The sequence below is a fragment of the Bidens hawaiensis genome, unplaced genomic scaffold (genome assembly GCF_021521415.1).
Source record: "Bidens hawaiensis isolate Kalapana, Puna unplaced genomic scaffold, B.hawaiensis_p1.1 tig00012182_1, whole genome shotgun sequence".
Taxonomy (NCBI): Eukaryota; Viridiplantae; Streptophyta; class Magnoliopsida; order Asterales; family Asteraceae; genus Bidens; species Bidens hawaiensis.
In genome coordinates, this window is record NW_027491980.1 from 279,529 (window position 1) to 297,184 (window position 17,656).

At 35.6% G+C, this 17,656-nt stretch overlaps 1 protein-coding gene across 1 annotated transcript; it reads left to right on the forward strand.

Moving 5' to 3' along the window:
* The first annotated feature begins 14,519 nt into the window (after window positions 1-14,519).
* Window positions 14,520-15,177, forward strand: LOC143540175 (protein FAR-RED IMPAIRED RESPONSE 1-like). The gene is made up of 2 exons (XM_077033310.1): window positions 14,520-14,624; window positions 14,776-15,177. Exons 1-2 carry the CDS (start codon window positions 14,520-14,522, stop codon window positions 15,175-15,177), a joined length of 507 nt encoding a protein of 168 aa, XP_076889425.1.
* Window positions 15,178-17,656: the final 2,479 nt, after the last annotated feature.

Here is a 17,656-nt window from a genome sequence, read left to right on the forward strand (position 1 = left end):
AATGACTAATTTCTTAAACGATGATCTCGGGTATGAATATCATCGAACGATTCTAATAACGATATTTTTTCAAACGATAGGAGTATACAATTTTTCAAAGATCTCATCGAGCAAACTGAAGAGAAAGACACGACAACATCATCGAGCATTCCTAAAAGGAAGACACGACAACATCATTATCGAGAAATTTTCGTATTGTAATTTTTAAGTTTGAATTGTCGTATTTTATTTTACGGGTTTCAGATATGTAATATTTTTAATTTTGATGATATTTCAATTTTAATTACATTTAATTGTTTTATTTATTTTAGATTATAAGAAACAAAAACTCAAAATGTTCTAGGGTACCAGTGGGTAGTTGCTACCGGTGATTTTGGTGTTGTTTGCTTTTCTTAAAAAGGTCTGCGCAGACTCTTTTGTCTGTGCTGCGCAAACTCTTTTGTCTGCGCCACGCAGACCACGCGCAGACATTGTCATCTGCAAACTGTTTGTCTTCTCGAAGATGTTTTATTAAAAAACGTCTGCGCAAGTTCTTCTTGGTTCAGACTTGGCCTATCAACTTCTGAGATCTTCTAAGGTCTGCAGAGAGTTAAAACACCACACTCTACCAACACCCACCATCCACCACCACCACCCACCATTCGCCACCACCACCGTCCACCCCCACCAAGCACCCATCGTCCGCCACCACTATTGTCCACCACCCACCACCACCGCCGTCACCGTCTATCACCATTTTCCACCACCAACACTATCCACCACCACCCACTATCGCCTTCTACCACCACCATCCACTGTCCACCACCCACCAATATCACTATCTCTATCCAGTAGCACCATCACCTACTACCACAGTTCGTACACCATAATCAGTTTATATTAGCAATCTAAAGACATTAAAAAATAAACAGTCTTCTTACAAACTGCAGAGGTTTGGTTAACCTCTTCTTCTATAGATGCAGATGTGATTCGTAGATTGCAGACATTCTACATTTGAAAAAAACAAACAACACCTTTGTGGTTTGTGGGTACATAAGGGTAGAAATAAGATAGCAGTGCGGGATTGACCGGTGCATGGGTAATATCCACGAGTGCCCCTTCCCCTCTAACAAATGTTAAATAGCGGGTTACGTACAAGTTCCAAACCTTCAGTTGAAGTATTATATCTGTTTAATTTCTTTTCTAGATCGTAATCTAATTGTATAAACTCAACCCTAATGAATTAACTGTTTCCATTTTTCTATTTAAACGATTTATTGGTTTATCCCTGTTTAAAAAGGAAAAACAGAAAACAAAAAAACCAAGGTGTCAAGAATCTAGACATATATAAGAAGCCACTATTCATTATTAGGAAGTGTGGGTGCAAGTACAAAGGCCACACTAGCTAGTTCTTATCATGTGTACACCTCTTGATAGGACTAACATAAATGTCCAAACGAAACACATTGGCTGTCATGTTTTGGAAACCCTTTGTAAAAAATCCCTTCTTCTACTCATTCAGAAAAATCAAACTTTAAATTACTATGATATGTCAATGTCATTTGTAGTATATTTTTTTCTAAGATTAAAACTTATTGATTTAATGTAGCAATTATAAAACTTACAATAATTTAGTAATATTAACTGTTCTTCATGGTGTATAAATTACATCTTCTCTTATAATGTTTTTGACAATTAATGTTCTCTTTATTTTTCATGTAATTGGTAGAATTATAGCTTCTAATGTATGACGTAAAAATTATTATTGCTTTCTCTTACGGCTGCATAACTTTGGTGTGTCGAAAGTTCTATTTTGGCCAGCATATGTAGTGTTTATTTCGCGGCATTATAATAAAAACTTCAGACGTTTACTAAACTCCTTCATACAATTGTATATGCGTGGCAAAATTAGTTAGATCAAATTGATGCATGATGTACAAGCAGTCCTTGGTTGAATTACATCATTTACATTTACATTTGCAATTGATTTTTTTTAGATGTAGGGTTCTTCTTATGTTTGTAATCATTTTTTTTTTTGGATTGGGGGGGGGGGGGGGGGGGGCTCTTTCTTTAATCACAAATGGGGTCGTAGCACTTAGTATTGGCAAATAAGTAGTTTGTGTAGGTATGAAAGCAGCGAATCAGTGAAAAACCTTAACAACATTTGGTATTGGTAAACAAGGATGATGTGGTAAGGAGTCATGTGACCAGCTGCTAACCCTAGTTTCTATTGACGAATAACCCTTAATTCTAGTTGGAAGTTGGTACTGGCAAATAAACCTGTAATGCATTGGTTATTCGCAATTATCGAAAGGAATTAAAGTCTGGACCATATTTGTCAATTCTATACGGATCATTAAGGTTTGGTCGGACCTTTTTCATATCCACCTTGCTACGACTGTATTTGCAATTGAAAAAATTGCACAGCCCCCAAGTGATTAGAAACCTAAATAAAGCACTGGTTATAAAAAAAATTAGAAAATTATTTACATTTGAATGGCTTATTGATGGGAATTAATGTATCACATGCAACATTTCATTTCTTGTTTATGACAGATTTAAATCGATCACTGACTATTTGGAAAGCCCCTTTATAGATCTACTGCTTTTGTTAAAATGAAGACAGCTATGAAATGAAAACATTATGTAGGAGTCATTATTGATTGGATTTGACATTTTGGATGTCATATGGTTTGAGAAAAGAAGTGTCAAACAAATGTTGGAGCATGGTTTCTGTAACATTCAAAGAGTATATCATAACACACTAGAATTGTAGTCTTGGACATTGATTGCATGCTATCACATGAACGGAACAATCAGTCAGAAATATGTGGGAAGATCACCATTCCAACCAATTAAATGCCTGGCCCAAAAAGATAGTTGACATGTGCACCATATATGTACCTCTTAGACATGGACCTGTATGATGGGCACCAACCGGTTAATGAAGGTTCAGCCTTGCACCAACATTGGCGGACCCAATCACCCAAATATAGTGGACGTTGGTCGGCCGTCCCCTGTGAGAAAATATATCCGTTAAAATCACGATTGACCCCATGAAATTTTGACACTGTCCCATGAAAATATTTTCTAGGTTCGCTACTAGTCTTGACTAGACCACATGATGGAAAGTATCCGGTCTAGTTGTATCACATCAGGAGGGAGTATAATACATATTAGGCATTTATGGACTTTGAGTGTTGATGTGGTGCGATTGTATATAACTATTGATGGATTTTTCACACAAGATTGTGTTTTAATTTTATAAAAATTATTTCTACCAAGACTAAATCACACACAAATAGGCAAGTGTACCTATCGTATATGTAGAATAGTATTGGTAAGAACCAAGTATTAATTCACGGGACACAGAGTATTTCTAATAATAAATCTTGTTTTTAAATTAACCGGAAGTAATAATCATTTAAGGTTGTTTTTAAACTAAATCTTTGTTAAATTAAAGTAAAGAAGGTGAACAAGTAGACAAATTTTAGACAAGAAAATCAATATATGAAGGTTACCATCTAAATCAAGAATTCACTTAACTCTTCTTTGATTATAATATCATGAATGCGTGATTAACTTGCTTTAAGAATATAAGATAGAATAGCCCCTCATTCCTAACCGCGAATTACCCTATGACATAAAAGAAAATAGAATGCATAACTTCATGTGTACCACGAAAATGTCAATTTAATTAAGCAAATAGTTTAGTGAAGTATAAAGATTAGGACTAACTTCGATTCCTCAAACACCAATCCTAACACCTTTTAGGGAATTATAATTTAGTCACACAACCCCCTTGGTTGATTTAAGTAGATTATAATTACACATTCTCTTAACATGTGATTTCTTTAACTAGCATGGCAACCTAATCAATCGTACTTAACAATCTTGTTTTAGAATTACCAAAACTAAAAAAATTAATCATAGCATGTATCTCATCTTTTCAAAGTCTAACACAAGGAAATATGCTTTGGATAAAATATCAAGATTTTATCATTACCATTCCTAGTTTCCAAAAGCATGAGTGAATCATAAATGATTATAAAGATTTGTTTTAAAGCTATTAATTATCAATATTGAATTAATTGATTAAGATAACAAAACATATTTAATCAAAGGATAATTACAAAATAATCATTACTTCACAAATACTAAAGCTCATAATTAATATAATCATCAAATGAAGTTAAGTTTCATCATAGATTTAGATGGTAAATGGATATTTAGCTCATGATGATCATGACAATGAACATCAAAGAAGATGAAGATGACAAACACATGATTAAACTTAGAACAATATAACCAAATTGGTGATTAATCTTTCTTTAATGGTGATGGATGATGATGATGATAGATGCCTCCAATCCTTCAAACTCTTCAATGGATCTTCAGTTTGAGTGTAAAGTAAGTGTTTTTAAGTGGTCCAAATCCTCTCCAAGCACACCCAATGCAATGAGACATGCACATTTATTTATAGGTTGTCTGGGCAATTGGGCACAGCCTCGTGGTGAGTTGTCCAGGTATAATAAATGCTTGCCAGATCGTACATATATGTTGACTCACCACGGGGGCGTGGTACTCGGGGCACGGCCCCGTGTTTTGGATGCCAGATTCTTGTATTTTTTGCTTATTTGGGTAGGGTGACCATGGGAAAGTGGTAGATGAGACACGACCCTGTGTTTTTGGTCTCTGATTTTGTCTTTTCTTATAAAGGTGACCACGGGGGCGTGGTCTAGGAGACACGACCCCATGTTTGATTCATCAAACTTTGTCTTATCTTGAAAAGGTGATCATGGGGGTGTGGTCTCTGAAACATAGGGGCGTGTTAGGCCCACTGATACACAATTTTTTTAATTTTCTTCATGTATCCACTCGTTTTTTCATTTGAGACTGGAATAAACCTAAAAATAGAAAATAACATATTAAGTAGCTATTTAAACTAGATAATATAATAAAATGTATATTTTTGAAGATTATTTAATACTTAAAGATGTATATTTTTATAGTGCTTTCCTAAATATATTGCTTTTAAACTCTTCAAACAAAATGTCTCTTTCTTCACATTATTTTCTTCGGCATGTAGTGAATATAGTGAACGGTGTGAAGTCCCTTCGGTCAAAATGAACCGTCCCAATTTGATGAGATATGCACTTTGCATCACTTGTTAATCAACAATCGTATTAAGATAATATGGCGAGGGTTTATAATTACAAAAAAAATTGAATTACGTACAATAAAACAATTAAAAACAAGATAATAATAAATACAAAAGCTAACTAGGGTTAACCTTGGTAAAATAAGAGCCAAATAAAAAGGGAAAATTTCCCAAATAGCCATTGTTTACCGATCTTCTCCAATTTTAGCAATAGTTTTGAAAAAAAAAAGAAAAAACTCAAAATAGCCATATTTTTCGTCAGATCCGACGTAAACAAGAATCATGATCCGGCGGATTAGATGAGCTTCTAAAATATCGCCACTTGTCATGATGTCCGGTCTTCCGACGAAACATGAAGTTTTTCCGTCGTCCGACGCAATTTTTTCCGTCTCCCGACGTAATTTTTTTCCTCTTCCGACGTAATTTTTGGTCTTCCGGCGTAAATTTTTTATCTTCATCTTCTGCATCTCAAACCCTAAAACCTTCATAACTAACCTTCATATCCATCTTTCTTATATCTCCAGATAATCATGCAAATAAATAATGTAAATCACTTAGTTTTTCGAGAAGAACACATCTATAATGTTTGTTTTCCATGAATCGGATTTCTTGTTGAGAAATCAGCGCAAGAAAATGACGAATCCTTGAGTTCAACTTAGAAAAAATCGATGGAAGATTAATCCGACGATAACAAGAATTAAACCATCGGACTCGACAGTTTAATAGACCAATAGTGAATTTACGATCAATAGATCAATGTTCTAATTATGAAAAACAATAAACAATATTAGTGGTCGGAAATAAGAATAAGTATAAACAATAAGGAGTGGTAGTTAGGGGTGTGAAAAAAAATCTAAATCCTAAACCGAACTCGAATTGGCCGAAACACTGAATCCAAAATATCTGAAAATTCGGATATCTCAAATTCGGTTAGTTATTTCAGAAAATCAGATATTTCGGATATCCGAATTATCCAAAATATCTTTAAACAATTTTAATTAGAAATTTTGAATATTTCATATATTTCAAATAATTTTCGTATATTCCAAATAATTTACAGATACCCAAAATATATTTTTTTTCCTTAATATATATATTTTTAAATGACTAAATAAATATATTCTTTTTTGGAATTCAGATATTAGTTGGATATCCGAATCCGAAATTTCGTATATGGATTCGATAGTGATATCAACTATTAGAAAATTCCAGATTTTTAATTTTGAATAACCTTGGTGGTAGTTAAAACTATGATTCGAGGAGAAACAAAGAACAAAAAACGTTAGTGGTGTGCGGCTTGGAAAAATTGCCTCCGATCTTCTCAACGAATGACGAATTGAATTGCAAAATCGGATACTCAAACAAATTGAAATTGAATTAAAAGATGTAACTATTCAAAATAAGGGATGAGAATGTCTCATTGATATGCTAATTTTTGTTTCGCTAAAAATATGAAGTTTTTCCTAGTGTCTAATGAGTTGAATGATGCATGTTTAACACGAAAATCTAGATATAACTTTATCACACATTCACATGATTCCTACATGAGAGCATTCAAAGTCCGTCTTCCATCCTCATCTCCATACTTATACTATATAAGAGCATTCCTATCTTATTTTCTATCTCCAAACCAAAAATTACAATAAAACTCACTATATTTTTTCTCTCCATTTCAATTAAATAATACTTTTTATACATTTTATCATTACCTTTTCTCTTTCCTTCACTCACAACCACTTTCAAAATATATTAAAAAATTATAGGGGATGAACAGTAACTTTTCAAATATACAGAAAAATCACTACTTTCTCTACAATATAAAAACTCTCCACTCACAACACCCTGAATCACTCTCTAAATTATAAAAACACCCCTCATAATATGAGGGGTTGGATGAGAATGCTCTAACACCACATCTCTCTCTACAGTTTAATTAAATAATATTTTTTTATACTTTTATCATTACAGTTTTCTCTCTCCACACTATAATTTACAAAAAATCACTACATTTTCCCAAATTTACAAAAAATCACTACCTTTTCTCTCTCCACCTTATAATTTACACTCACAATCACTCACAATCCCACCCTATAATTTATAAATTTCTCTCACAAAATTATAGGGGATGAGTTAAGAATGCTCTGATACATGTAATTTCTAGATTAAATACACGACACTAATGACTAGGGGTTTAACGTAAAAATAATCTTAAACCTTTTTTTTAATGGCCAACTTTTTATTCAAATAAACGACACTCTAGGATGGCAAAAAGCTAAACCAGAGGGGTCAACATAGTACAAACTTTAGAAATTAAATTTACACCGTGTATCCCATCCTATACTTGCGACTCTTAGTCTGTTTTTCACCCAAATAAAACTAAGCTTTTGACTTTCTCAATGATCGGATCGATTGACACCTGATTTCCGCTTTCCATAAACACCACCATCCCGTAAGTATCACCGTTTGGATCGCCTTTTCCTTGACTTCCGCTCCGTTTAATGTAATGTGAAGCTTCAGTAAACCTTGTATCTTAAAAGCAAAAAGTCGATGTATGTTACACCAACGACTTATAAACTACCATAACACCGTTCCAACATAGCAAGAAATAAGGATATGATCGACGATTTCAGTTCTTTATTAAAAAAAAAATTGGCACCATCTCAAACTAAAGTATTCTTTAATATTCTGAATTCTGAATTGTCCGTTTCGATCAAACCAATCAAACACACCTCGAGTTTAAACATAAAAATATAATACGGAATTATTATTATTATGAGTTGAATTATTAATCAATTAGTTGTTATAATAAAACTGATCGAAGGACAAATGATGTCATATGGGCGGCCGATACAAACATGCAGCCTGAAAAGTGAAAACCGATAAATATATATATTTTTTGGAAGTCAGGAATGATAAAGGTATTCAAGGCTTTGATTAGCCAATCATAACCTCGAATTGGTCGTCGTTCATATCCAGAACCAACCATTTCTTTCCATTTAAGAAAGTTATATTTATTTTGGAACGTAACGAATTATTCGTGGTTATTCAGGATAGCCCAATGACAAGAAAGCAACTCCATAAACCCATGGATCGTAAACAGCGTTGGATAGCCCAAGCCATCATCTTTTGTTTTAGAGAAAGCTTACCGTCTAAAAGCTCACTGGGTTAAAACCCAATTGAGATCATATTTTAACTTGAGACCTAGTTTGCGACCACAACCGGCACAATATTGTTAGTAGGTAAAGCTAAGGCTTGAGGCTTCCGTTAAATATTTTAGGTATTTATACACATAATCGCTTATTAATTTTAAATAATTAGTGGAATGAACAGTGTTGTATGTTGGCGCAATAGTTAATGTCATTTCCTTGCATCTTCCTTTCTACTTCTAATTCTTATGCACGCCTACTGGATTCTTTCTTCAAATATATCGACTTTTTATTTGGTAGTTTTTCATGGTCACTTTTTAATCTGTATGATTTTAATTTTATTCCAATTATTTCTAATATTTTTTCCAGGATATATATATATATATATATGTATCTATGTATATATATAGGAGGGTTCCATTGAAAACTATGGTTTTCTAGAAAACCCAACAAATCAATTTAGACCATTGATGTATTAGATCAATGGCTGATATAGTTGATGACAATTTGGTAAATAAATGAAAGTTGAAGGAAATTAATTTAAAGGGTAAAGGGTAGATTCGGTACACAAGAAATATTGATTCTGGAATTCCTAAAAATCTTTGTGCTCTCTCTGGACCATCAAACTTATGTCTTTTACATTTCTTTTTTCTCTCATCACTTCCAAATTTGTAGGCATACTTATCTGATTATTATTTTTACAATGCCCTTTTATCATTTCTATTTGAAAAGTTCTTTCACTTTTTATATTTAAACGATATACGTTTCTTTTTCCTTTTTTTTCTTTTGTTTTTTTTTTTTTGCTGTTATCCTTGTCATTTCTAGTTTAGTTATACTAACACCGTATTCTTAAAAGTTTTTTTTTCTATTTACATATATGTAGTTCATATATGTTTACATATATGTAGCTTCAATATTTTTGCATTTTGAAACTTATCATGCTAAGATACATATATGTTACTTAATGATTTCCGTATATGTAAAACTAAATTACGGAATTACGCATATGTAGCTTCAGTGTATTTACATTTTGAAACTGGCCATGCTAAGATACACATAGGTAACTTAACGATTTCCGTATATGTAAAAGTAAATTATGAAGTTACATATATGTAGTTTCAGTATTTTTTTTTTTTTGGAACTGATCATGCTAAGATACATATACGTAAATTATTGATTTCAAATCTGTAAAATTGAAATATGAACTTACATAAATGTAAACTAAACAGATTCTTTTTGAAACTGTAGCTTATGAGGTTACATGTAATAAACAATATTTTTGGTCATGTGTCTTCGTAGCAAAATCAACAAACTCAAATCACTAAAAAATTAATTATTAAATAACGTAATTACTTGATAAGTGTGTGTAATTCCATCTGATACGTATATGTACCATTTTGATATGGATTTGATAATAAACTCTAACTAAAACACACTCAAAATACACATCAATATTAATATCAAGAAATAAGATTATTGACTATATGAACTAGATTGGTAACTAGACAATTAAGAACTAATTCATACTGGTAATAGATCGTTCCACCAAAATGCCATCAAAGATTTATAATTTTAAGAATTTTCAAGTGATTAATATTACAAACAATAAAGCAAAATTTGAAAAAAGAAACAAAATCAAAATACTCATCCTATAGCAATTCAATAAAAAGTAAAAAAAAAAAAGTATTGTTAACATAATTCTGGAGATGGTCTTTTTCTTCAAATATAAAAGTAACAAAATGAAGAATCTTCCATGGATGCTTTTAATGTTAAATAACATGACCTTATCTCTCATTCCACCCAGAATCAGAATCGATCTACAACGAATTTATTAAGAGAGCACCACCAAATAAATCTCAAGAACAAATAATAAAAGGAATTGAAGATGAGAGAGAAAGAGATATAAATCCTAGTGCTTAGCATCCAACCTCACCTACTATCGCTAGATCTAAACATCACTGTCGCCAGAAAATCGATGGTGGTCACGAAAGGGGAGAGGGGCCTGGTATCTGTTTCTTTAAGTTGTCAGGGATTTTCTTTTAGGGTCCTGCTAGGGACACCGCCCCATCATCATCCTAGGCGTCGCGTATAGGTCTATACGTGGCGTTTTATGGTACGATTTGACGTCCTAACCTGGCCTGTCATAGGGTTGTCGGATCGTACGGGCTATACGCCGCGTATTGTCTTTTGTATATTTTTGGAGCCCGGCTCCCTCCCCTCCCTCTCCATCATTTCTTTTTTCCTTTATTTTTTTTTCTTAACCCTCACCCTCTTCATTCAACCAACACCAATAACCATATATGTTTCCGGAGTTGGACGAGGAGATGCCGGACGGGTAACGGTCAGTCGGAGTGAAACCATATATGTTTCTGGAGTCGGACGAGGAGATGCCGGACGGCGCTAACGGTCAGTCGGAGTTAAACCAAGTTTCGTTTTATCTTTATTTTTTACATGTTAGGACATAGTTGTAGGTGTTAGGACAGAGATTTGGTGAATGGTTTACTTTAGAAATTTATCTAGGCACCGACCGTTTGACGGTAACCCTAGTTCATCGGGCCTCCTAAACTTAAAATAGATTTCCCGTATTGTTACCGTTAGCGCTAAAATTTTTATTATATTATTACTATTAAAATATTAATATTATTATTAAGAAATTATTGTTATGAAAATATTATTGTTAGTAAAATAAAATACTATTATTGTATTTATTAAAATAGTATTATTATTATTAAAATAATAATATTTAAATACTATTTATATATAAATTATTATATTTTTTATTATTATTATTAAAATATTATTAAAATAATTATAGTAATATACTATTAAAATATTAATTATTATATTATTATTATTTTTATTCTAAACATATAATTATTAGTATTAAAGCATTTAGTTTTCTATTATTATTAGTACTAAAATATTATTATTATTATTATTATTAGGTACCTGATGTACGCTTGAGAGTCAGATGCCGGGGTTAGGCGGCGACGCAAGACTTTCGGATGTACGTTTGTATAGCGTATTGTATAGTATAATATAATATAATATAATATTATTATATTATTATATTATTATTATATTATATTATATTATGTTATATTGTATTATGTTATATTTATGTTAGTGAGTTTTTCTAGAAAAGTCCACCAGTGTTGTCTTGTTATTATTTTTTTCCTTTTTTTTATTTCTTTTCTTTTCTTTTTTTATTATTAATGTTATTTATGATTATTATTAATATTAATAATATTTAATTATCAATAACATATTATTATTGGAAATTCGATAAAGGACGTTTAGTAGCAGGACTTATTTGGGAAAATTGACAGTGCGAAACGAACTTTTAAATTATTGGCTGCTTTCGTTATGGGCATCTTCAATCAGTTACAGTGGCTTACTTGGGAAAACTGGCATTTCCAAACGAACTTTCAATTTCTTGGCTGCTTTCATTATCGACATCTCAAATCTGGCTCTTCGAACTCCAACGGTCTTGACCGCCGGTCACCACTGACAACCGTAGTTGTGTTCACTCGAACACATATGAGTCGTCACTAAGCTTAAGCTTAGGCTTGTTATTAGTTTTATTTTTAGTTGGGGGTATTCTAAGTTGTTCATGTTGCGTATATTAAAGAATTATTGGCTTATATATATACGTATATATATATAGTAGATGTGCGGTATAAGAATTCACTGCGTCGAGATAACCAGCACCAGATCGAGACGCTAGTTTGATGAATTTGAATCTCTCGGATCCGCGGTATCCGCTAACGGCAGCGAGAACGGGAGCCCCTACTTTGGACAGATAGGTGGAAATTCGGTCATTGCTCCAACATAACGAGCACCAGATTGAGATATTAGTTCGCACTTAGCTGAACCGGTTGACACGTATGCAGACGTGGATTTAGGTTCGGTGCTGACCCGGATATTAACACGTTTGTTTACAGCATTTGTTAACATGTTTGCATAATACACAATGAATGCACAAACTCAAACAACAATCCATACAATAGCAATTGTCTTCGTTATTTTTCTCTTCTTCTTGTTTGACTGGTCATTGAAGAGAATTGCTATTGTATGGATTGTTGTTTGAGTTTGTGCTTTCATTGTGTATTATGCAAACGTGTTAATATCAGTGCCAGCACGGAACCTAAATCCACGTCAGCATACATGTCAACCGGTTCAGGTAAGTCCCGGCTAATATCTCAGTTTGGTGCTCGTTGAGCTGGAGCAATGACCGAATTTCCACTTATCTGTCCAAAGTATGGACTCACGTTCTCGCTGCCATTAACGGATACCGCGGATCCGAGAGATTGAAACTCATCAAACTAGCGTCTCGATCTGGTGTTGGTTATGCAGGCGCAATGAATTCTTATAACGCACCTCTACTATATATGTATACGTATATATATACGCCGTAATATTCTTTAATATACGCAACATGACCAACTTAGAATACCCATAACTAAAAATAAAACTAATAACAAGCCTAAGCTTAAGCTTAGTGACGACTGATATGTGTTTGAGAGAACACAACTACGGTTGCCGGTGGTGGCCGAAGGTCAAGACCGTTGGAGTTTGAAGATATCGAAGAGGCGGATTTGAGGTGCCGATACCGAGAGCATCCAAGAAAGGGTTCGTTTGGCACTGTCAGTTTTTCCCAAGGTAATCACCGTAACTGATTCAAGAGGTCCATAACGATAGCAGCCAATAAATTGAAGGGTCGTTTTGCAATGTCAATTTTCCCATATAAGGCCTGCTACCGAACACGCTTTGCCGAATTGTGAATAATAATATATTATTCATAATTAAAGTAATATAATAATAATTATTATAAATAACAAAAAAAAAAGAAAAGAAAAACAAAGGAAAAAAAAACAAAAAAAGCTGGTGGGTTTTTCTAGAAAAACTCCCCTATCGGCCGCGTATAGATCTTTCCGCGACGTCTTTTTATGAGAAAGACGTCGCGTATAGACCTATACGCGGCGTCTTAGTTGGATTACAACTTGCCCTGCAAAAGCTAGGCTAGGTTGTCAACTCGTACCTTAGACGTCGCGTATAGGTCTATACGCGACTTCTTGATGTTGCTGAATTATTGGAGGCCGGCTCCCCTCCTTTCCTTTCTTTATGATAAAAATCGTTGTTGTATGTTTCATCGTTCAACAAAAAAACAACACAACATTTGTACTATGTATACCCAGAATGTCTTGGTTTAACCATTTATTTCTAGAGGAGGACCCGGGTTACGCCGCTAACGATCAACTTGGCACGTCGTGGTTACCCGACTTGAACCAGGTTTCGTTATATATTTATTTAGTATGAATTTGGTAGTTTTTTTTACTAACACATGCTGCATTACATTTTGTTAGGAGTATGTCGGGTATGCTACCCAGCCCGAACAGTTTTATGGTAACACTGGCTCGCCGGGCTTGTCAAACTTGAACCAGGTTTCGTTATACAGTCTTTTTGTAAATATACGGTTATGTTATTATTATTTTAATATTCTTATTTATTATTAAAATATTATATTTTATATTATTATAGGTATTATTATTATTAATTATTACCACCGGCACTGTTGTTTGAATTTCTAATTTATGTATGGTAGGAGTACTTCGTGTCGGATTACGGTAGACAGCTTTCGTACCCGTCATCTGTCGCCTGGTCGGATTATGGAGGTCAGGCCACGTCATCGTACCAGCCACCAGTAGCAAATGATCGGTTTTATGGAACTGAGTCTTCATCGCACCATGGGCGAAATGATTATGCCAGGCCAAACCCCAAATAGCGAAGATGGGTACGATGACGACTACATACGCGAGGTGCAGGTTTCGTATAAAACAGATGTTGTAAGACACCGTGTGTTTTGTTTAAGTTAATATTATTTGTTTGTATGTTATTTAATAAACGGCTTAAGAATTAGCGTAAAACTGTTTCAGATTTTTGAGAGCTGCGAGGAGCTGGAGAAATGGGTAAAAATTAGAGGACGAGAGCATGGGTTTGTTGTTGTGGCCAAGCGGTCAAGGAAAAACGCCGTGGACCTTGCATGCAATCGTGGAGGCGAACCCAAAATAAAGGCGACGGTTAGATGTACCGGCAACATCAAAAAATGTTGTCCGTTTAAGATCCTGGGCAGGTACGACTCGAGGGGTGCATGTTGGAGGGTTCAAGTGGTAAACGAGACTCACATCCACGATCTCATTGAATTCGATGAGGGGTGTGCGTCTTTTAGAAAAATGAACACCGACCAGCTGGATATGGTTGAGAGTTTACACAAGGCCGACGTGAAGCCGCAAGAAATCGAAGCAGCCCTCTGCGAAAAGTTTCCCAGTGTGCAACCTGTATTAAAAGATATATACAACCACACCGCCAAGATTAGGAGGGATTGGCTACTAGGCGACATCCTATGAAGGTAGTTCAAAACACTTGTAGTTTTAACGTGTACTTGTCGTGCTTGTAATATTTAGCAAAGTTTTATTTCATCCAATGCAGGCGCTGGAAAACTTTCTCGCAGGCAATGGTTTCACGTTCTATACCCGGGAGAGTGATACCGACGACAGGACGGAGGAAATTTTCTTCTGTCATAGTAAGTCGCATAAGATGTGGCGTGCGTTCCCCGAGGTGCTGATGGTTGACACGACGTACAACACCAACATGTACGACTGGCTGTTGGTTCAGTTTATCGGTGTGACCTCGACATCACAGTCGTTTTGTATCGCCGACGCATTTGTGATCAGGGAACGGCAGAGGAACTTCGGCTGGGCTCTGGAGAAACTTAAACAAATGCTCTACGACTGCATGGAGCCATGCGTGATCCTGACTGATGCGGACCAGGCCCTCATGAACGCATGCGACGCGGTCTTCCCTAATGCCACCAAAAATTTATGCAGGTGACACATATCCGAGAATATAAGGAGAAAATTTAAGGGCCTATATAGCACGGAAACGGGGACGGACTTTGCGTACTGGTAGAAGGTCCTGTATTAGTCGCCGACGATTCAGGAGTACGACCCCCGTCGCCTCAACATGGAGCGTCATTTGATACGGGACGATAGAGCCGGTGATTCCAGACTACGCAGCAGGTCTACTAGACATCATAGATACGCTATCGTCCATATATGACCCTAATCAAAAGAAAAGTTTTTTCGCCAGGCTCTTGTCTGCTATTCCAGGGAAATCTAAAAAGAAGGAGCCAGAAAAAAGAGAGGATCCTCGGGGGCGTCCCAAAAAATCAGATCCCCCTGAGGCACAGCGCATACACCCCCGCTCCAGATCTCCCCAGACACAGCTCCTACAACCCATCCTCGTCACAGGGCCCAACCAAGAAAACCCCACCCCATCCTCGCTGACTCGTTCGTTATCCCAGTCAGCGTCGCGGTTTAAAACTCCTCGTGGACGACCTACGGGAGCTCCCCTCGGGTTTCCTTTGATGGTTTCGCCAGCGCAAGTATCAGCGATAGAAACGTTTTGGAGCGTCATTCCTAGCTGGGCCCAGCCATTCGTCGCAGACGTCAAAAACGTATGCCGAGATGGTAACTGCGGTTTTCGATCAATTGCAGTGGGTTTGGGGATACATGAAAAAGTTTGGCCGGATATTAGGCGGGCGATGCAGAACGAGCTGGAAACGAACGAAGGGTGGTGGAGGGCGATGTTCAGCAAAGAGGATGACAGATTGTACGGCTGGATTCATTCCAGCATTCCGTACTACAACACGGTCAAACCGGCACCGCCGAGTCGTTGGTTCAGCTTACCCGGTCACGGGCACGTGGCTGCTCAAACATATGCGTGTGTGTTTGTCAACTTAGTTGGCAATCAGACCGAATCTTACTTCCCATTGAGAATCGGTCCTGACTTGGTTCCGGATCCACAAGTTATAGGCATCGCTAACTGGGGAGGTGATCACTGGATATATATCAACCTGGTAGGGGATTTCCCAATGCCTTTGCTAAACCCTAATTGGGAAAGAAGCGTCGTACCGGCGGCGCTCGAATGGAAAACACGGTTCGGACAGCGTTTGAAGGAGTACGAAGACATACGCAAGGGTTGGAGAAGAGAATCCTCTAACGTAGATCTAGACAACTTATAGAGGACATTGTATCAATGAACAAAAAGTCTATAATAACTAATAATAATAAATATTAAATAATAAATAATAAATAACAATAATTTTAATAATAATAAATAACAATAATTAAATAACAAACTAATATTAATATTAATAACTAAATAATATAAAAATAATAATAATAATAAATAAATAATAATAACTAAATAACAAATTAATATTAATATTAATAACTAATAAATAATAAATAATGATAAATAATGATAATTAAATAAAAAAAATAGGCCAAAGACGCCACGTATAGGCCTATACGTGGCGTTTAGGACCCCTTATATCAGCAGACGCCTGCTCAGCTGCCACACTTAGGCCTAAGACGCCGCGTATAGGCCTATACGCGGCGCCTAGGACCCCTTATATCAGCAGACGCCTGCTCAGCTGCCACACTTTCAAATTTCAAAACTCCCGCGCGAACAACCGAGCATCCACACACAAGCCTATATCGGACGGACACCAACTGGAATACCAAACGAGCCGACGAGATTTCACCCGACACCGACACGATATGGAGGTATTTTTTTAATATTATATTAGTGATGATGATTAGGTTAACATGATGATGAAGATGTGTTGTTGATGATGTGATGATGATTATGTTGTTTGGATGAATAAAACTGTCGGCCGGAGTCCGGCCGTCGGTTTACATGGACTATCAGACGCAGCGAATAGCCCTATACGCGGCGTCTGATATAATTTTTTTTTCTGTTTATTTTTATTATTAATAATAATATTATTATTAATATAAATATTATTATAAATATTATTATTAATATTTATTATTATTATTTATTATTATTATTAATATTTTTATTATAATTATTATTATTATTTGTTATAAATATTATTATTAGTATTTATTATTAGTATTTATTGTTATTGTTTTAATTATTATTATTATAGTTTGTGGACGACGAGATTGAGCACGAGCTCGAGCAGCTCGGGCAGGGCCAGGGGCGGGGCCGCGGACCCCCGGAGGGCAACGACGTGTTGCTCACCTACCCTCATAAGTTTGATGAGGGTACTCCCGCCCACACACGATACATTCGCCTGCGCCAGATGCACCCGTTTCCTAGCACGATTATATCCTGACCGTTTTTGGAGTCCTGTGACGCGCACCAGCTGGCGGCTGAGTACATTGGACATGATACGCCCTGGAGCCGATGCTTCAGTATGCCACTATCAGCTCACCGGGAGCTAACACTGGAGGTTTACTCCACGATACGCGTTACGTAAGTTTACTCCACATTGTTA